General features: G+C 39.2%; 1 protein-coding gene across 3 annotated transcripts in view; it reads right to left on the minus strand.

The window, feature by feature from the left end:
- Positions 1-1101: 1101 nt before the first annotated feature.
- Positions 1102-21244, minus strand: part of SOAT1 (sterol O-acyltransferase 1) — an 83985-nt gene continuing 63842 nt past the window's right edge. For all 3 annotated transcript variants that reach the window (XM_086694039.1, XM_086694038.1, XM_025920952.2), the window contains 11 exons: positions 20957-21064; positions 19793-20075; positions 18997-19075; positions 18405-18486; positions 18081-18126; positions 17289-17418; positions 14439-14536; positions 13199-13297; positions 11762-11897; positions 4076-4221; positions 1102-2857 (listed from right to left, as the gene is read on the minus strand). In XM_086694039.1, the coding sequence (XP_086550165.1) occupies positions 2801-2857; positions 4076-4221; positions 11762-11897; positions 13199-13297; positions 14439-14536; positions 17289-17418; positions 18081-18126; positions 18405-18486; positions 18997-19075; positions 19793-20075; positions 20957-21064 (1264 nt within the window). In that variant the 3' untranslated portion in view covers positions 1102-2800. The remainder of the gene's footprint in view (positions 2858-4075; positions 4222-11761; positions 11898-13198; positions 13298-14438; positions 14537-17288; positions 17419-18080; positions 18127-18404; positions 18487-18996; positions 19076-19792; positions 20076-20956; positions 21065-21244) is intronic.

Here is a 21244-nt window from a genome sequence, read left to right on the forward strand (position 1 = left end):
TCAATAAACCATCCTAAAACATATAGAGGTTTTAATTTATTTAGGAGTGTAAGTAGTGTTTTGTTTTTTTTTTTTTTTTTAACATTTACTTATTCATTTTGAGAGACAGCGACACAGCTGAAAGGGCGGGCCTATGCCGGCCGACTCCATCTTGTTCTGTGTCCTTCACCTTGACCACACCTCCTCCCCTTGAGTAACCCCCCCTCACCTGCCTAACAGGACTCGGATCTTTCCCCAGCCAATCGGCTGAGGCCACAGCCATTACCTCACCAACTGCCCCTAGGCCCCAATAAAACCTTTGTCCTTTTGAAACTCGCTCTCTTTCCCTGGTATCTCACCGCTGCGTCGGTGCAGGTAGGGGACTGAGCTCGAGCTAGCTCGAATAAAGGCTCTTTGCTTTTGCATCGGACTCGGCTCCCTAGTGGTCTTTGGGGATCACGAATTCTGGGCATAACACAGCAAGAGAGTGCAGACACGAGTGGGGGCCAGGGGCAGAGAAAGAGAGAGAGGGAGAGAGAATCCGAAGCAGGCTCTGTGCTGTCAGCGCAGAGCCCCATGCGGGGCTCGATCTCACAAACTGTGGGATCATGACATGAGCCGAAATCAAGAGCCAGACACTCAACTGACTGAGACACCCAGGCACCACAGTAATGATTTAAAGAAAAAGACTTTTGTTGAAAGCAGCTAGCAGGAAGGCCACAGCTACCAAACTAGTTTCTCTCACAGAAAGCAGCTATTTTTTAAGTGTTTGTGAAAATTTCTTAGAGCATTCTTATCATTCTAGAGTCTTTAGTTTTAAGCATATTATTTGTTGTCACATCAAAGTCTTTGGGCAGAAAAACAAAATCACCAATAAAAGGAAGAGGAGAGCTTAAAAAAAAACAGCATTGGTCAGTCCAACAAATACAGTATTCAGAATCAGTACAAAGCAACAAAGTCCTCGTCAATGAGAGTGTAACATCCACAGCACTTAACAGAAATACAGATCTAAGAATTCCATGGTCTCAGAGATCTACCACTCCTTAAGTAGATGACTTATGCATAAATCTGGTTTTCTTAACTCCCTCGTCATATTAAAAACAGAGTTATCAACTCAAGTGATTGACTCATTTTAATTTTTAATAAAAATGCCAGAAAGTACAAGCTATATTAAAGCAATCTGTGGAGGTTATGGCTCCATTACAATTACCAGACCACTGTATAGACAATTACCGCTTGGGAACATGGGAGTTACTTTTTAAAAAATAACCTCTTTTCACATGCACTTTTGTCTGTTAAAAAGCTGGATTTGGTGTTTGGGAATGGCCTGAACTCATATGGATCAAAGGTACTGGAATAAAATTGGTAATGAGGCTGGATACTTGTGGTACAAATTCAGGTGTGTTTACTAACAAAGTCTATTTACCTTCTTACGAGACTCAAACAGACTTTAAAACAATTCCAAAAAGATGTCCCAAAACTTTTTGGATGGAAGTAGGGCTGTTATAATACCAAGATAACTTCTCAAGGTGGCTACTCCAAGTAAGAATCCTCTTTTGAGTAATTCTTCGGTCTCACTTCACTGAGTGGAAACTTCAACTACATGGTCGCGGATATCCCGTTCAATGCTTGGTCTTTACAAACATAATCACACCTCATACGTACGAACAAAACAATTCCTGCACACCACACTTTATCAGCAATGGGCATCTTATAACATGGAAACATCACATAATAGAGTACCTTTTCTTCAAAATGATCACATATTAATTTGTTTTACCTAAAGCACACTACCATTAAAAATGCCATAATTGAGCAATGCAGAAGCCAGCTTCTGGATCTTTAAAAATCACTTTAATATTAATGGAGGTGATTAATACTTACATGTCACAGACTTATTAGTGTGCAAAATGTTTCAAGTCAGTATTTATTAAACAATAAGTATACCAAAGGGTACTGCTAAATAACTTCCAAAAAGTTATTACCTTAAAGTTTAAACAAAGCAGTTACCTTCCACATAAATTCCATGATAAAATAATTTAAACACACGATTGATTCAGCAAGTCTTTAAAAATTGCTTTGGAAACTGTACAAGGAAGCGTTTTTCTTTGTCCTGTGTCACTTCTTTCTTTTTCCCTTCCTACTTCTGTCCCCCTCAGTTTATAATATTTCGGATGTAAACTCAGGAATTCAAAATGAACGGTGTAATTTTGCTTCACAGAAATTATGACCTACATCTTATAGAGAAACAAGGCAAAAACTGAATAGAACTGTATGTACTTCTTTCCAAAAAAAAAAAAAAAAATACAATTAAGATGTATAACAAGATTATCTTTGGAAACTAGTTATTTCCCCTCTACTAAAAACAGCAAAATGTTCCACATTATTTTTTCTTTCCCAAGTACACAGTTAATTAGCATACATTCCAACAGTGTGCATGAAAAAATTTCTAAGCCTAAAATATTTAAATGATTTCTTCGTGTTTTGGCTAATTCAGTGGCCAAGAAAACATGTTTAGTCATGATGTTTAGATGGAGTCAAAAAACGAAAATCCAGCAAAAATCTGTCATTATGTCAGCTATAAGTCTCCCTTCTCCCAAAAAGGTAGGGGAAAAAAAAAAAAAGTACTGCTTCAAGTGCACAAGATTCCAGTAAACTTCCAACATCTCAGCTGACCTAGGAATGGAGCAAGCCATCTGTAAAGCCTGGAGTGGTCCAAATAGCACAGATAACTTCAGTAACAGCTGGAAACAGATGCTGGCCCCAAATCAGGCAGAAATCCCATCTTCAGTGTCAAGGAATGAAACGGGAGTCCAAGCTTCTAAAACACGTACCGACAAGTCCAGGAACGCGGACGGATATAATCCAGAAATGTGGGCTTTGATGGGGAAAAAAGAAGGGAAGAGTGGCTTATTTGCAGGCACTGTGAGCACGAGGTGTCAGGGTAGATAGGGGTGTTAATGCTACACACTGCACAGTTTTACAATGCCTCCCAGCACTTCCACAACCTCTAAGCTGTAAGCAGCTCACTAATTCAAAAGATTTTTATCTGCAACACAGATTATACCGATTTACAAGTTTTACGCAAAGCTTCTGACCAAATTCCAAACAGGCACTACCTCTTTTCTGTATCTTGCATTTTATCGTAGCACAGGCCTACTTTTGGTGGTCTAAAATCTAAATGGTGGTAGGGTGAGGATGCTAAAATATATACACAAATTACTATAATATGAGGTTTGAAATGACTAAATGAGAACAGATGAAGCACCGTGAAAGGTCAGAAATGGGAAAAGACTGGAGCAAGAATCTGAAAAAGCTGGAAGATATTGCATCCAAACCGGATTTGAAAAGAAAATCTGACAGGTGGATTTGGAGTGCAGAGAGTACCATAACCAGAGACAGCCCAAAGCAGCTAGTTCAGATGTCAAAAGGGGGTTAACAGGAAATAAGGAGGGAGCATTGGGGCAGCATAACAAAAACAAGGCCGTAGGAGAAGCTTTGGGAGAGAAGCTGATTAACTGGACTCTAGGCAACTTCAGTCATAGGTCCCCGTGAGAGATACTCAAGTAGATAGATCAAGGAGGCACCATTAAATATTCGGGAGTTCTCCATACGCAACTAAAAGTGAAGGCTCTAAAAATGAGAATCGTACATAATTACAAACAACAACAACAAAATCAAGGGAAAAGGGATCCTAGGCATATGAGTGTAGCTGGACTTTTTCACAAACAGTTCACTATTCTGGGATGACGTGGTGGCAGGAGGGGCACACGTGCCATTGAGAAGACTCTGCAGAACACCACATTTTCAGGACACAGGAAGAAAATCAGAAAACACTACAGAAAAAGCAGTGAAAGGGGGAGAAAAAAAGAGAGAACCGAAAACTAGGAGTGCTCAGTGTAAACAAAACCAGAGAAAAGAAAAATTTCAAAGACAGTGCAGTAAGATCAAATAATAAGCTAACCCTTTTACCTCCCTCCCCTTAACATTAACCTGGCATCATCTCCACTACTCTTCTCCTTAATATTGCCCACGAACCCTCACAACCAGGGGGCGAAAACATTGCTTTTCCGCTCCAGCCTGAATGAGGACTCACATTTTTCAGAGGACAGTGCTGACGTGCATACCACTCTTGGGAATAAAAGCACAGGATGACTCCGTTGCCCGCGAAAAGAGAAGTCCACACCATAACATTCCAAAATGGCCTTTTCCGACTGTCATTGACAATGAAGTTGAAAGCCACTGAAGTCAGAAAGATGATAAAAAATGTAACAATCTGTCAGGAAATAAGTGGCTTCAGATATATGCTCTGATCATCATCACAATGAGCATCAACTGTGGGTATTCAGGTTTGTTTATTTATTTATACAGGTATACAGGTCTTATAAGTGAAAATGAAACTTCAGAGTTAAAATTTATCAGTGATTAATTGGAAATCAAATAATATTCAGGACAGGTGAAAATATATTTCATGGACTCATTCATATTTAACCTTGTCCCTCCACCCATCCACCCAAAAAAGGGTCCATGTTTTTCAGGGAGAGAACACTGAATTGTTTAAAGTTTTCATGACCTCCCAAATTACTGTTGTCATTAGTCTTCAAGGCTCTTTATGTCCATTTCTCTACTTCAAATTTAAGCACCCTGCAACAGTGTGTGTTTAAATTACTCAAAATCAATGTTGTAAGCATCTCACAAACACTGCCTCGAAATGGTATTAACTAACATCTGGTTTTCTAGACTGCCTTATAGATTTTTTTTCTTTTTTAATTAATTTATTTAAATTTAAGTTAGTTAACATACAGTGTAGTACTGGTTTCAGGAGAAGAGCCCAATGATTTATCACTTACATATAACATGCAGTGCTCATCCCAACAAGTGCTCTCCTTAATGCCCATCACCCATTTAGGCCATCTCTCCACCCAACACCCTCCAGCAACCCTCTTTCTTCTCTGTAGTTAAGAGTTTCTTATGGTTTTCCTCTCTCTCTGTTTTTATCTTATTTTTCCTTCCCCTTCTCTATGTCCATGTTGTGTTTCTTAAATTCCACAAGTGAAATCAATGATATTTATCTTCCTATGACAGACTTTTTGCCTAGAATACACTCTAGTTCCACTCACATTGTTGCAAATGGCAAGATTTCATTCTTTTTGATCGCTAATATTCCATTGTATATGTAAACCATGTCTTCTTTATCCATCTATCAGTCAATGGACATTTGGGCTTTTTCCATAATTGGCTACTGTTAATAGCGCTACTATAAACACTGGAGTGTATGTGCCCCCTTTGAATCACCATTTTTGTATCCTTTGGATAAATACGTAGTAGCGCAGTTGCTGGCTGGTAGGGTAGTTCTATTTTTAATTTTTTGAGGAACCTCCATACTGTTTTCCAGAGTAGCTGCACCAGTTTGCATTCCCACCAACACTACAAAAGGGTTCCCCTTTCTCTGCATCCTCACCAACATCTGCTGTTTCCTGAGTTATTAATTTTAGCCATTCTGACAGGTGTAAGGTGGTATCTTACTGTGGTTTTGATTTGTATTTCTCTGATGAGGAGTGATGTTGAACATCTTTTCATGTGTCTGTTAGCCATCTGGATGTCTTCTTTAGAAAAGTGTCTATTCATGTCTTTTGCCCATTTCTTCATCGGATTATTTCTTTTCTAAGTGTTGAGTTTGATAAGCTCTTTATAGATTTTGGATAGCAACCCTTTATCTGATACATCATTTGCAAATATCCTCTCCCATTTCATCAGTTGACTCTGGGGTTGCTGATTGTTTCCTTCACTGTGCAGAAGCTTTTTATCTTGATGAGATCCCAATAGTTCATTTTTGCTTTTGTTTTCTTGCCTCCAGAGAAATGTCTAGTAAGAAGCTGCTGAGGCTGAGGTCAAAGAGGTTACTGCCTGATTTCTCCTCTAGGATTTTGATGGTTTCCTGTCTCACATTTACGTCTTTCATCCATTTTGAATTTAATTTTGTATATGGTGTAAGAAAGTGATCCAGTTTCATTCTTCTGCATGTCACTGTCCAGTTTTCCCAGCACCATTTGCTGAAGAGACCATCTTTTTTCCATTGGACACTCTTTCCTGCTTTGTCGAAGATTAGTACACCATAGATTTGTGGGTCCATTTCTGGGTCCCTATTCTATTCCATTGATCTATGTGTTTGTTTCTGTGCTAGTACCATACTGTTTTGATGATTACAGCTTTATAATAAAGCTTGAAGGCCAACATTTTGATGCCTCCAGCTTTGGTTTTCTTTTACAACATTAGATTATTCAGGGTCTTTTCTGGTTCCATACAAATTTTACAACTGTTTGTACTAGCTCTGTGAAGAGTGCTGGTGTTACTTTGATAGTGATTACATTGAATGTACATTGCTTTGGGTGGTACAGCCATTTTAACAATATTTATTCATCCAATCCATGAGCGTGGAATGTTTTTCCATTTCTTTGTGTCTTCCTTAATTTCTTCCATAAGCTTTCTATAGTTTTCAGCATACAGATCATTTATCTCTTTGGTTATTTATCTCTAGGTATCTTATGGTTTTTGGCACAAATGTAAATGGGATAGACTCCTTGATTTCTCTTTCTGCTGCTTTATTATTTGGGTATAGAAATGCAACCAATTTCTCTACACTTATTTTATATCCTGCAACTTTGCTGAATTCATATATCAGTTCTAACGGTTTTTTGGTGGGGTGTTTCAGGTTTTCCATGTAGAGTATCACGTCATCTGCAAAATGTAAAAGTTTGACTTCTTCGTTGCCAATCTGGATGCCTTTTATCTTTTTGTTATCTGATTGCTGACGCTAGGACTTCCAGGACATAACAGTGGTGAGAGTGGACATCGCTGTTGTGTTCCTGATCTTAGGGGAAAGCTCTGTTTTTCCCCATAGAAGATGATATTGGCTGTGGGATCTTCATAAATGGTCTTTAAGATGTTGAGGTAAGTTCCTTCTATCCTTACTTTCTTGGGGGTTTTCATCAAGAAGAGATGCTGTACTTTGTCAAATACTTTTTCTGCATCTATGGAGATGATCATATGGTTCTTATCCTTTCTTCTATTAATGTGGTATGTCATATTGATTGATTTGCAAATATGGAACCAGCCTGCAGCCCAGGAATAAATCCCACTTGATCATGGTGAATAATCCTTTTAATGTACTGTTGAATTTGATTTGCTAGTATATTGATGAAAATTTTTGCATCCACGTTCATCAGGGATACTGGCCTTTTAATTCCCCTTTTTAGTGGGGTCTTTACCTGGTTTTGGAATAAAAGTAATGCTGGCTTCATCGGATGAGTTTGGAAGCTTTCCCTCCATTTCTATTTTTTGAAACAGTTTGAGAAGAATAGTTATTAACTCTGCTTTAAGTGTCTGGTAGAGTGCCCCTGGGAAGCCATCTGGCCAAGGACTCTTATTTGTTGGGAGATTTTTGATAAATGATTCAATTTCTTTGTTGGTTATAGGCCTGCTCAAATTTTCTATTTCTTCCTGTTTCAGTTTTGGTAGTGTGTGGGTTTCTAGGAATTTGTCCATTTCTTTCAGATTGCCCAGTGTGTTGGTATATAATTTTTCATAGTATTCTCTTATAATTGCTTGTATTTCTGTGCTGTTGGTTGTGATTTTTCCTCTATCATTCATGATTTTACCTATTTGGGTCCTTTCTCATTCTTTTTGGTAAGTCTGGCTAGGGGGTTATCAATTTTGTTTATTCTTTCAAAGAACCAGCATTTAGTTTCATTGATCTGTTACTCTGTTTTTCTCTATCATTTATTTCTGCTCTAGTCTTTATTATGTCCCTTCTTCTGCTGGCTTTAGGCTTTATTTGCTCCTCCTTTTCCAGCTCCTTTTGGTATAAGGTTAGGTTGTGTACTTGTGACCTTCCCTGCCTCTTGAGATAGGCCTGAATTGCCATGTACTTTCCTCTTCTGACTGCTTTGCTGTAACCCAAAGGGTTTGGACTGTCATGTTTTCATTTTAAACAGCTTCCATATTTTTTTTTGTTTTTTTTATTATTTCTTAATTTCCTGGTTAACTCATTCTTTAACTTCCATGTATTTGAAAGTTTTCCAAATTTTTTCTTGTGGTTTACTTGTATGGTATGATATAGATTTTTTTCTACCTGTTGAGAGCTGATTTGTGACCCAGTATGTGATCTATTCCAGAAAATGTTCCATGTGCACTCAAGTATGTTCGGGGCGCCTGGGTGGCGCAGTCGGTTAAGCGTCCGACTTCAGCCAGGTCACGATCTCGTGGTCCGTGAGTTCGAGCCCCGCGTCGGGCTCTGGGCTGATGGCTCAGAGCCTGGAGCCTGTTTCCGATTCTGTGTCTCCCTCTCTCTCTGCCCCTCCCCCGTTCATGCTCTGTCTCTCTCTGTCCCAAAAATAAATAAACGTTAAAAAAAAAAATTAAAAAAAAAAAAAAAGAAGAATGTATGTTCTGCTGCTTTAGGATGAAATGTTCTGAATATATCTGTTAAGTCCAACCCATCCAGTGAGTCACTCAAAGCCACTGTTGATTTTCTGTCCATTGTCAGATCATCTGTCCATTGCTATTAGTGGGATATTAATGTCCCCTACTATAATGGCATTATTATCAATGAGTTTATGTTGTTATTAATTGATTTATATATTTGGGTGCTCCCACATTGTAAGTGTTGCTACAGTTGTTAGATTTTCTTGATGGACAGACCCACTAAGATATAATGCCCTTCTTCATCTTGTTACAGTCTATGCTTTAAAATAGTTTGATATAAGTATGGCTCTTCCGGCTTTCTTTTGACCTCCATTAGCATAACAGATGGTTTGCCATCCCCTCACTTTCAATCTGCAGGTGTCTTTAGGTCTAAAATGCTCTCTTGTAGGCAGAATACAGATGGATCTTGTTTTTTAATTCATTCTGATACCCTATGTCTTTTGGTTGGAGCATTTAGTCCATTTACATTCCAAGTAATTATTGAAAGATAGGAGTTCAGTGTTATGTGTACAGTCGGGTGTTTCTGGTGACGTTCTCTGGTCCTTTGTCGTCTTTGTTGCTTTGGTCTTTTTTTCCTCCACTCAGACCCCCTTTAAATTTCTTGCAGGGTGGTTTAGTGGTCATGAACTCCTTAGTTTTTGTCTGGGAGAGCTTTTCTTTTTAAGTTTATTTATTTTTAATGAGAGAGGGGTAGGGAGGGGGCAGAGAGTGAGAGAGAGTCCCAGTCAGGATCCGTACCGTCAACACAGAGCCCAATGCATGGCTTGAAGTCGGACGCTTAACTGAGCCAGCCACCCAGGTGTCCTGGTCTGGGAAACTCTTCATCTCTCCTATTCTGAATGACAGTCTTGCTGGATAAAGCATTCCTGGCTGCATATTTTTCCCATTCAGCACATTGAATATTTCCTGCGAATCACTTCTGGTCTGCCAAGTTTCAGTGAAGAGGTCTACTACTAACCTTAGGTGTCTAGCCTTGTAGGTTAAGGACCTTTTGTCCCTAGCTGCTTTCAGAATTCTCTCTTTATCTTTGTATTATGCAAGTTTCGCTATATGTCATGGTGTTGGCCTGTTTGTGTTGACTTTGGTGGGAGTTCTCTTGCCTCTTGGACTTGGATGCCTGTTTCCTTCCCCAGATCAGGGAAGTTCTCAGCTATAATTTGTTCAAATAAACCTTCTGCCCCTCTTTCCTACTCTTCTTCTGGGACTTTATGATATAGATATTGTTTCGTTTCATGGGATCATTGGGTTTCCTAAGTCTTCCCTTGTGATCTAACACTTTCCTTTCCCTTTTCCAGCTTCATTATTTTCTACAATTTTACCTTCTATATCACCTATTCTCTCCTCTGCTTCTTCAATCCTCGTTTTCACTGTATCCAGTTTGTTTTGCATCTTAGTTATAGGATCTTTTATTTCAGCCTGACTAGTTCTTAGGTCTTTGATCTCTGCAGCAAGAGTTCTCTGGTGTCTTCCAGGCTTTTTTCAAGACTAGCTAGTAGTCTTACGACTCTTGTTTTCAATTCTTGTTCAGATATATTGTTTTTGTCTATTTTGAGTAAGCCCCTACCCATGATCTCTTCTTGACCTTTCCTTTGGGGAGAATTCCTCTGTCTTGTCACTTTGGCTAAGTTTCTGTCTTCTGTGTGTTTTAAAATCTTGTTACATTTCCTAGACCTGAGAGTAATGCTGTTAAAAAGGGGCTGTACACTGTCTGGGGCCTGGCACTCGAGGAAGTGTTTCTGGTATATGCTGTGTGCACTCTGCTGTTGCATTCTGGCTGCTCTTTCCCACTGGTCAGTCCTCTGCAGAGCTCCTCCTTGTCTGCAGTGAGGGAGTGTTTGGACCTTTAACTAGCTGTGTTTTGATTTGTTTGTTGGAGTAACCCTGGAAAACAGGAGGAGAGAGGGAAAGCCTGATCCCCCCCCACCACCAAAATGAAAAAAAGAAAAGGAAACAAAAGGGAACAATAACAACAAAAAAACTCTCAAACAGAGAATCAAAAAACTATACGGCTGATTCCAAACAAAAAGGGGAAAAAAAAGAAAAAGAAGAAAAAATAAAAAAGCCCCTTCCAAAAAAAAGAGAAAAGAAAATGAAAAAAACAAACAAGAAACTATAAGCCTGGTTCCAAAAGAAAAAAAGAAAAAAGAATTGCAGGTGTCATTGTCAAGCACTCGATTTTCAGTGCACTTGGTACATGCTGGGTGCTGGCTGTGCTGGTCTGGAGGAGAGGCCAGTTGCGGTTGAGTTGGGTCAGCCAGTCTTGCTCCAGTAAATAAGCAGTTGCCAGTCACGAAGGGGTGGGGTTTGGTGTAAGGAAGTCCTGCCTCCACTGGGGGCAGCTGTGTTGTTCTCTGAAGTCCCACAGTGTTGATGTTGGGGGCGGAAATGGTGCCATCCCAATCTCTCAACCCCGGACCGGGGATCTCATACCTCCTGGTATTCAGGCAGTCCTCACCGAATAGTGAGGGCAGTCAGCTTGCCCTGTGCTACAACTATCCTGCACCTTCTCCTTGCAGACAGCTGGGATCCAAAACCCAGCATCTAAAAGGACCCAGCATCATACAGATCCGCTCCCCTCCTCTGGGGTAGAGCCTCTCTACCTTCATGATGAAAGGCCTTTGGCTGGCACCTACTGGGTCTTTTGTCCTTGGGGAGGCAAGAAACCCTCTTCCAAGAGTACTCCAGGAAGGAGAACGTTCCCTCCCAATGCGCCCCAGAGATCTCTACACCACTCTATACACTCCAGGACCAACTCCCTCCTCCCCAGGAGCGCACGCCAACAGCTCCAATCCAGAGAAGGTTGCGCACTTCCAAAACCTCAAGAGTTTGAGCTCGGAATGCAGTTTGCAAACAAACAAACACACAAACAGAACTAGACCCTCGGTGCTTCTCGCTCCCCAGTCCATGGTCCAGATAAGTTTTCCTCTTGTGCTAACTCAGTGCCACACTTTCTAAATCCCTCTCTCTCTCTCTCTCTCCCTTTTGTCTCTTCACAGAAAGGGTTCCCTCCCTTCCATGGCATTGCCATTTTCCTCTCCCCTAATTCACTTCCACTCGCCTAGTATCTGCCAAGCTCTCTTCCTCCAACTGTGGAGATTCTTCCGCCACTCCGCAGATCAATTTCCTGGGTGTTTCAAGTGATCTGACCTCAATACTAGCTATGTTTGAGGGATGAGGAAAGCCTAGGGATCCCCCTACTTCTCCACCATCTTAACTCCTTGCCTCTATGCTGCCTTGTATTTTCTCAATTTCTCTTTTACCTTGATACTCGGTACTCACAGCATGCCAAGATACTTACTTCCAAAGAACATGAAGAGCACGAAAAGCACTGGATAGAAAAAGTTCAAGCAAACAGCCAAGGCATATTCATGCACTACAGCAGACACAGCAAAGACAGCTAACATGGCAGCCCATTTGAATCTCTTCGTGAAAAACTAGGATAAAAGGAGAATAGGAAAAAGTCATTTTTTAAAAAGTAATAAGCATGAACTATATACAGCTGACCCTTGATTTTCTTGTAACATTTCCTTTTCTCTAGCCTACTTTATTGTAAGAATATAGTATGTAATAATACATATAACATGCAAAACATGTGTTAACCAACTATTTGTTATCAGTAAGGCTTCCAGCCAATAGTAGGTGATTAGTAGTTAAGTTCTGGGGGACTCAAAAAATTATATGCGAATTTTTGACTGTGTGGGAGGGTCTGCACTCTTAACCCTTGTGTTGTTCAAGAGTTAATTGTATATAAGACTTAAAATTATCACATGCTAAAGGCACCTATTTAATTATGTTTGTATTTGATTTTTCCGATCTACTCTTTGGATTAAATGAAATGTAGTGAAATAATTACAAAAAACATCTAATGCTGAAGAATCCTTATTTTAGTAAAATGAGGCATTGTCAAAGCCATAAATGTCAAAGGATCTGGGCATATTTTCAAAAACTTATTTGTAACTTCTATTTGTAATTCACTACCACAGACCACAGTTTTCATATATAGATGGACACATCACATCCAATCTCAACCTTTAGAGTAACACTGTACGATAGAGAGGACAGGCATCCTCCCCATTTTCACAGGTAACTAAATTATGATTCATTTGGAAGGAAGCGACATGCCTTGTCCATAAGTGAAACTATATTTACAAATGAAAGAACACTCGACTATAGCGCTATTTGCACATCATGCTATTGCTTAACCCAACAATCACTTACTTAACAACTAAAATCTGCAATCCAGAGATACCAGCATTAATCAATCACGAGATTCAAGATTACACTTCATCAGTCTAAATAGATTCCATTCTAAAGAAGGTCTCAAAGACACATATCACCAACTGGAGATACACCAAACATAAATGTTTCCCTTTTTTCGCAAAGAAACAAAAACAAAAACAAAAACCAAGAAGCTAGATTATTTGTTGGCAATCAGATTCAAAGAAATGATCCATTACTGGTAGATGATTTCAACGTCTCCAAAATCCTCCATGCGTTCTTACTGTAACCATGTAAACTAAAACCCAAAGCAAAACCATGGTATTAGATCTAGTAATTGTACATACTAGTCTCTAAGGAGTAGTGTTCAAAGCATAAGGTTTCTTGGACATATAGACCTAAATGGCCCACAGCAAACTGAAGACAACTAAGTATAACTTCTTCCAGCGGCACAATACTAATACCTTCTGGAAAAGAATCTCCATTTTTTGAACATCAACTAACTCTTGCTGCTTACCCAAAGAAAGTCCTTGTAAGCATAGTAATATAGCCAGTCATGAACTACCACATTCCAGGTCCTGTAATAGTTAGAGTATGATGTAGAGTTCCACCAATCCTGAGGGAAAAAAAGCAAAGGTTCAGAACTACATACACACACACACACACACACACACACACAGAGAACCAAAGTAAAACACCCTGAACGTTCCTAAAGAGCACACGCACACAACATAATATCCAGTGTGTTATAATTTGTTAGTCCATATGCTGATGTCAGAAAAAACTTAAAAGGCATTTTGGTTATTAGTGTTCAGTAAGACATGAATTCTGGTTCTGAAGTCCCTAAGCTCATTTTGTCTCATTATTAAAGAAGTTACGATGGAAGATACAGAACATACAGAATTATTAAATCTAAGGTTCATCTAAACAGCAAATCCCTTTACCTTGCTAAAACACAAGGAGAGAATTCTAAGGTCATGTAGACTTAGTGTGCAAACCTGAAGAAACGTCCACTGGTACCACAAGTGACAAAATTTATGTTGCACAAGGGAGTGAGACAATGGTTACCTGCAAGTCCCGGTGCGCCTTCATACATATCTTGCTCCCTACTTTCAGATCAAACCAATGGAATCAGAAAGCTACAATTTACAACCCACACTCCCAGTTTCTTTCAGAAAGGAGTGCAAGGCTTTGGGTGTTGCCAGATGAACCACGAAGAAACAAAACTCCAGAGGGCTTTAGGCAGGGTCACAGAACACTGTGAGCAACCCCGCTCCTGTGTGAAGCTTAATTCCAACTTTGCAAGTATAAGAATACTATCTTAAGCATAATTGAGGCCTTTCAAAATAAAGGAGGGAAAAGTGATTTCCTTTATGAACTATGACACAATCCTACACAATTTGCTAAGAAGATCGCTCCTACGGCACCAGAGAGCCAATTTCAGATGAAGGATCAGCAAAGTCTCATGATGCCCTCTGGATACTTGCTTTCCCACTTCATCACCCACACAGGTACCAGCAGAAACTTTACACTTTATTAAGGGAGCAGATATTAGAGGTAGAAGATGTGGCTGTGAGGCTGTGCTAACTGCATCAGTATCAGAATTTTGGACTTAATGTTGGTAAAACTTATGGAAAAAAAATTTCACAACGTTTATGTTAGAAAGCTAGTAGCCAACAATGTTCAAATACTTAACAATGAAGATGGAAGTACTTAAGAAAAATGGGAAAAGAAAGAGAAGTGCAAGTATACATTACCCTATAAAACATCCTGTCACCGAAGCATAACATCTCAGCAAAGGCATTGAGCCAGCAGTGCAAAAAGGCAAAAAACATAAGGAACAGCATCAGCACACCTAAAAATAAGATGAACAATATTAAGAGTTTTTCCAAATAGTTCATATACCTAGCAGTTAATTTTTTTAATGTTTATTTATTTTTGAAAGAGTGCATGCACAAATGAGAGAGGGGCAGAGAGAGGGGGGGACAGAGGATCTGAAGCAGACTCCGCGTTCACAGCAGAGTCCAACGTGGGGCTCAAACTCACGAACCACAGGATCATGACCTGAGCCAAAGTCGGACGCTTAATGGACTGACCCACCGTGGCACCCCCCAGCAATTAATTTTATGTCACCATTTGATCAGTCGTAATTTTTCTGTAAAATAAAAGTTACTGTTCCAGCTTACCCATTCAAGTGATGATAGAATGTTCTTTTGAAAGTGATTTTAATTTTAGAAAGCAATAATTACCTTCCAAGTGGGTTTCAAGATAAAAAGAAAAAAAAAAACAGGCTAGGTCATTTGTTAAGTTTATCTGATTTGAGAGAGAAAGAATGCTAGTGGGGGAGGGGGGGGTGAGGGCGGGGAGAGAGAGAGAATCCCAAGCAGGCTCCACACTGTCAGTGCAGAGCCTAATGCGGGGCTCAAACTCACACAAACCAAGAGATCGTGACATGAGCCAATGTCAGACGCTTCACCAACTGAGCCACCCAGGTACCCCATGACCCAGCCTGTTTTTAATAGAAATGCCTAGATGAAACCTGCTTTAGACTCTGTGTCTCCCTCTCTCTCTGCCCCTCTCCTGCTCACACACTCTCTCTCTCTCTCAAAAATAAAAATTAAAAAAATTTTAAAAGAAAAAAAGAAATGCCTAGATGTACAGCTTAACTTGGTACCCAAGGCCTTTTAAAATCTGGCCCTCATGCATTCCTCTAAACCAACTGCTTAAAACTGTGGGAGATTTGGGGGCACCTGGGTAGCTCAGTGGGTTGAGCATCCGACTTCAGCTCAGGTCATGATCTCACGGTTCACGAGTTCGAGCTCTGCATCGGGCTCTGTGCTGACAGCTCAGAGCCTGGAGCGTGCTTTGGATTCTGTATCTCCCTCTCTTTCTACTCCTCCCCTGCTCACACTCTGTCTCTCTCAAAAATAAATAAAGATAAAACAAAAACAAAAACAAAAACAAAAACGGAGATTTTGCTCCTCAGAGAACATCTGACAATTCTGGACACATGTCATTGTCACGACTCAAGGGATACGGGCTGTACTACTGGTATCTAATTAGAGAGGTGGGGATGCTGCTAAATATCCTACAATACATAAGATAGCCTCCCCAAACGGAGTTATCCAGCAAAATGTCCAAAGTGACCAAGTTAACCGATCTGACTCTACTCGCACTGCTGTAAACATTGTCCATGACTGGACTCCTGCCATCCTAAAATCCTCCGTATGCCTCTGCTTCCATCCCAGCACCTAAAAGCACATTTCCACCAGTTCTGCCAAACATCTAGCTGTTTTTCAAAACTCAGTATCAAATGTCATGTCCGATGTGATGCGAAGTTCATCAGCACCTTGTTCATCCCAGTTGATATATATTACGTTGTAACATAAATTATACGTTATATTGTAAAATATCCGTTTATATGCCTACCCCTTTCATTCACCTGTTTATTAAAAAAATATCAAAACATATTTATGGAGCATCTATTATGTATTAGACAATATCGGAAAGACTGTGATTGGCTGACGGGCTGTAAGACACAATCCTTGATCTCAAGGAATTTGCAGCCTAGTGAGGAAGATATGCATTTAATACATATTCTATTAGAGGGACAGATAAAATAATTTATTGGAGTAAATCTCGGGGGACAATCATAAAGGATTACCTAGGAGCATGGGAGAGAGAAAGGAAGAAGGAAGGTAATAAAAGACATAACCAACATTTAAGAGGTAGAGAAAAAAGAAAGTAAACTGTAAATATAATTAAAATGCAAGCTTCCAGAGAGTAGAGTATGTGTGTCCAGTTCACTACTAGGTCCACAGCACCTGGCACATAATTGGTACTCCTACATCTCTAAAAAAAGAACTAAGTGGAATGAATGAAGTTAGGAGATAGAGGTATGGCCAGAAAGACAGGAGAGTAAGAACAGGCGGTGAGAGGTTTCCAAACGTGGTCGACAGCATCCAACAAATGCTTCCTGGAGAGGAAACAGGATAAAGGCTAAACCATCTACCGGATTTAGAATCAGGAGGTTACCAGTGATTTCAATAAAGGCCATGTCTGCGGCCTGGATGGAGTCAGAGGAAGATTACAGTGAAGTGGACAGTGAACGGGAAGATCAGGTGTAAATATGGACTATGCACAGTCACAGAAAGCAAAACTTGAGTGGAAGTCAGAAGACAAATGGGAAGACTGGGCTGAAAGTGGAAGTATACTTACTTAGAAGACAGACAGAAAGAGGGTGACATGGGTACAGATGTACAGATGAGTTCATAGCAAAAAGCAGGTAAATCAAAAAAGTGCATATTCGGGGCGCCTGGGTGGCGCAGTCGGTTAAGCGTCCGACTTCAGCCAGGTCACGATCTCGCGGTCCGTGAGTTCGAGCCCCGCGTCGGGCTCTGGGCTGATGGCTCAGAGCCTGGAGCCTGTTTCTGATTCTGTGTCTCCCTCTCTCTCTGCCCCTCCCCCGTTCATGCTCTGTCTCTCTCTGTCCCAAAAAAATAAATAAACATTAAAAAAAAAAAAAAAATTAAAAAAAAAAAAAAGTGCATATTCAATAGCCCTCTTTTTCCTGCATCAATAGCCACATTAACTAGTACCCATGTTACCTGGCAAGATGGAATTAAATACACATAGGACCAGGACGCGAGCGCTGAAGGGCTCCTGTTTGATATTCCGAAACAAGGGGGTGCAGAGCCTTTCAAAGATGTAGTACATATAAAAAAGGCAACCAAAAACCTGGAAAATAAAAGGACATACTAATCATGGCTTGATAAGGAAAGACAGGGATTTTTTTCCTTCAATAGAAGGGAAATGTGACCCTCAGACTGATGTTTCCATCTATGTTCCATTTAATGCTACTACATAAAGTTGCCAACCTACAATCCTTCACAGATATTACTCAAGCCTAGTTTCTATCATACCTTCTCTCAAGCCTTTACCAAATTACATACCAAACCCTTGGAACCTGCTTATCCTGCTACATAAAACCCAGAACAGAAGAACTTACTTCATAAATGGGTATCTGGTTGAGATAAGATTTTAAAATGGAAACTTCTGGGATTTATGATTCTTATCATTCAACCTATACCCACACATATATTTCCCAAAATAAAAAACCATAAGGGGAGGGAGAAATAAATGTAAAGGCTTACTAAAGTTACCAAATGAAATGACTTAATTAAAATAAATTCTTTTACGGAAAGAAATGACTTTTGATGTTGACAAAACAAATACCATTTACTGTACTGGTAACATTTTAAAAGACTTCAAAAAGCGTTCTAGAGTCCCCAGATGACAAGAATTTACCAACAGCTTCAATAGATTAAATTAGTATTATAAATTTGAATCCCCATCTCCCACCAATCAACAAACCTCAGGTGGTTAAAGAAAAAATTCACCTGTAAAAACTGCATAGCGACATAACCCCATCTTACAGTGGGAGTCCTAAAAAGGAAGAAACAAAGTAAGTTTTCTAAAGAAAGCTAATGAACACAGAACATCATTTCTGGCATAGGAAATGCCTGTATAAATCTGTCCAGAATTACTGCAATCGAATCGGATTGCCAGAATCACCATTTGGGGCTTTCCCATGCCAGCGTGAGAATTAAAACTCATCCTATACTCTTTATAACCCTATATGAACTGGCCCCTGCCTACTATCCCACCTCACTCAGGCTACACTTCTGGTGCTCAACACTCTTCGAACCTCACGCTACCATTACCTGGGATAGTTGTCACGGTAGATGAGGGTAGGAGCAAACAGGAAGTACAGATACTGGTTGACTGTGGGTACTGGAACAATCTCTGGAAAAGGAAAACTGTGGTTAGATCAGACACTCTTCAACTTCTCCTGGCAAAACTAAAAGGGAGAAGAAAGCACACACTAGGGAAGAATAAAATGACTTCTCTTAGCCCACGTCACTTCTTCCTGATCTCCCCAGATGAAGACTTCTTATTCTTATACGGATTCAATATTACCGATCTGTCTAAACTAAGTTATTCCTGTGACTTAGAAATACCTTCTAGAGTTTGAAGCAGCAATTCAAAGGGAAGCACACGTGGGTGTAATGAGTCTATTAACATCCTATAAAAATAAGACCAAGTGTAAGAGGCTGGTGATCAATGTTTTTCAATTGTAGGTACGAAGGCAAAATGGGAACAATCAGGAAACAGTAAGACAGTCTTCCAAATCAGTATGGATCCTACATATCTGAAATCGAACATAACGTCTACAGAATGTAATAAGCCATCCCACTAAATACCAAAGGTTGAAATATTCTATTGAATAATCCTTGACCTAATGAAATTACATACTTGATTTCTCCTTAGCTGAATTTAGTACCCGAGGCACATTCTCTCTGACAAATGAATAGGCCTTCATTATGAAACGAATCTACAAAAGGAGGGGGGGGGAAAAGATGAATTTTCTACCATCGTCTTGTCTCCATAAGCAACCCCAGAACATCACTAGATTGTAATCATATAAAGAACTTCTTAATTTTGCATACACCACCTCAAGTTCACTTTTATGGAATAAAACAAATGAAAAACAAACTCTAAGGAAGGACATGTTATTACTCAAATTATTTTGCACCTAACAGCATTATCTATTACAACCGTATTACGGTAAGAAACAAAAAACCTATTCAAAGTTTCCTGAAATAGTCCTTCCCATTAGTCACACAGAACATTACAGACAGCCAATGTAAGTCAGAAAATTCTAAAGGGTGTATGAACAAAATAAATCCTTTATTCAGATGGGAACCGTTTATATGACAGAACAATGAATCGGACACCTCAAAGGTAGAGTTTTAAATTACAAAAATATTTTATACTTTAAATGATTTCTACACGTGTTCAAGAACAAAATTTGAATTCACCCAGCACAGTTCAATATAATTACCAAGAATCAGAGGATACTGAAACTAGTATGAATTTTAAGATAGGAGATGATCTAGTTTACCACTTTAATTTTATACACAATAGCACAAAGAACCAGATAGAAAGATGTATCCAACTAATACAACTAAAAATAACAGAACATCAGTATTATTTTAACTAAGTTAAAATAACTAAGTTGCACTGCACTGGGCAACATTCAAAACCTTACCTGTTCAAGTATGACAATGCTCCGGGAAGCTGGTGGGAGCGTGTAAGCTAATGCAACATATGTTGGTCCCAAACCTAGAACTCCTATCAGGAAGACCATGAAAAGGAAGCCATGGATGAGACAATGGACCACTGGATGAGAACTCCGGCTGTAGCCTCTAGCCCAATGTTGAAAGAGGAAATAGGGAATTGAAAGTGTACTCAAGAACATGGTCCACCACGTCCACATGGCAATAGGAAATTTGCCAAAAGCGTAAGACATGAGATTGAACTCAAGCACCAGCCTAGGGAGAAGAAGCACAGAGAAAAAACACAAATTTTTAATGTGCGTTGACTCACAGAATCCCAAACTTTCAGACCTAAAACTCTGAACCTTAGGAAACACAACAACGTTAATCTACTCTAGTTGTGGAGGTAAGAGCTGTGCTAGAGAGAGAACTGCTCCAAAGCCTCTGCTTCACAATGTATCCCAACAACAAATTTTCTAAAAGCCCTAACATGATATAGTTTTTGAACATAAGGTACCCAAGATAACCTAAAAGAATAAAACTTTAAACTTCTTGTGATTAGATTCTAACATTCATAAATTTTCAGTTCTAAGATATTATAAAGTTAATATCTAAAGTATTGTAATAGCAATCACTGTTACATCCAAAAGATGATTTTTAAGAATAGGAATAATTCAAAACTCTACTAATATACTATTAAACAATTATGTCAAAATGTGACTTTCTAATAATGCACATAATTCAATGTATGATTACCACCCTATCATTTTTAAAGTTACAATTTCATTCTTACATTAAAAAGAAATGTTTTTCAAGCATAATTCCAATAAGCTACTTATTTTTAGTAACAACCTGAAACGCATACCATCGTAGAAAATTGATAAACTGTATATACAAAATTTTCCCATTTAGGAAAATTATTTAGAAACTGCTAAAATGTACTAAAAAAGACCATTTGAAAAATAAAACTAATGAAACTTCCAATATTCCATTTAGTTGTGCTCTTGAGAGAGAGGAATCTCATCCTCCAGTGAGCTGCTCTGGGATTTCCTGAAGCAAACTTAACCAAATCACCAAAATTTACCAAAATTTAAACGTCACAAAAGCTCCCAACACCCCATGCAGGAACTAGCCAAACATTCGTTTTCTTGCCTTACCTTCCTTCATCAATGTAATCTACTACGAGTGTGCTGAGGATAAAGAGAATGAGCAGGGCAATAAACATGTGATATATTGTTCTGATGTGGTCCACCTCAAACAGCTCGCTGTAAATGCAGTTCAAACCAATAAATTAATTATCTATATTTAATTTTAAAACACCACATATTAAACACTTAAGGCAGTTCAGCAGGGGTTTAATCTACCCTTGAATAGTAATCATGAGCAAACATCTCCAGTAGTAATCACAGAATATTAAATCTGAAGCAGAGATAGTCAATGACATG

The sequence above is a fragment of the Puma concolor genome, chromosome E4 (assembly GCF_028749965.1).
Source record: "Puma concolor isolate L17-30 chromosome E4, mPumCon1.1.hap2, whole genome shotgun sequence".
Taxonomy (NCBI): domain Eukaryota; kingdom Metazoa; phylum Chordata; class Mammalia; order Carnivora; family Felidae; genus Puma; species Puma concolor.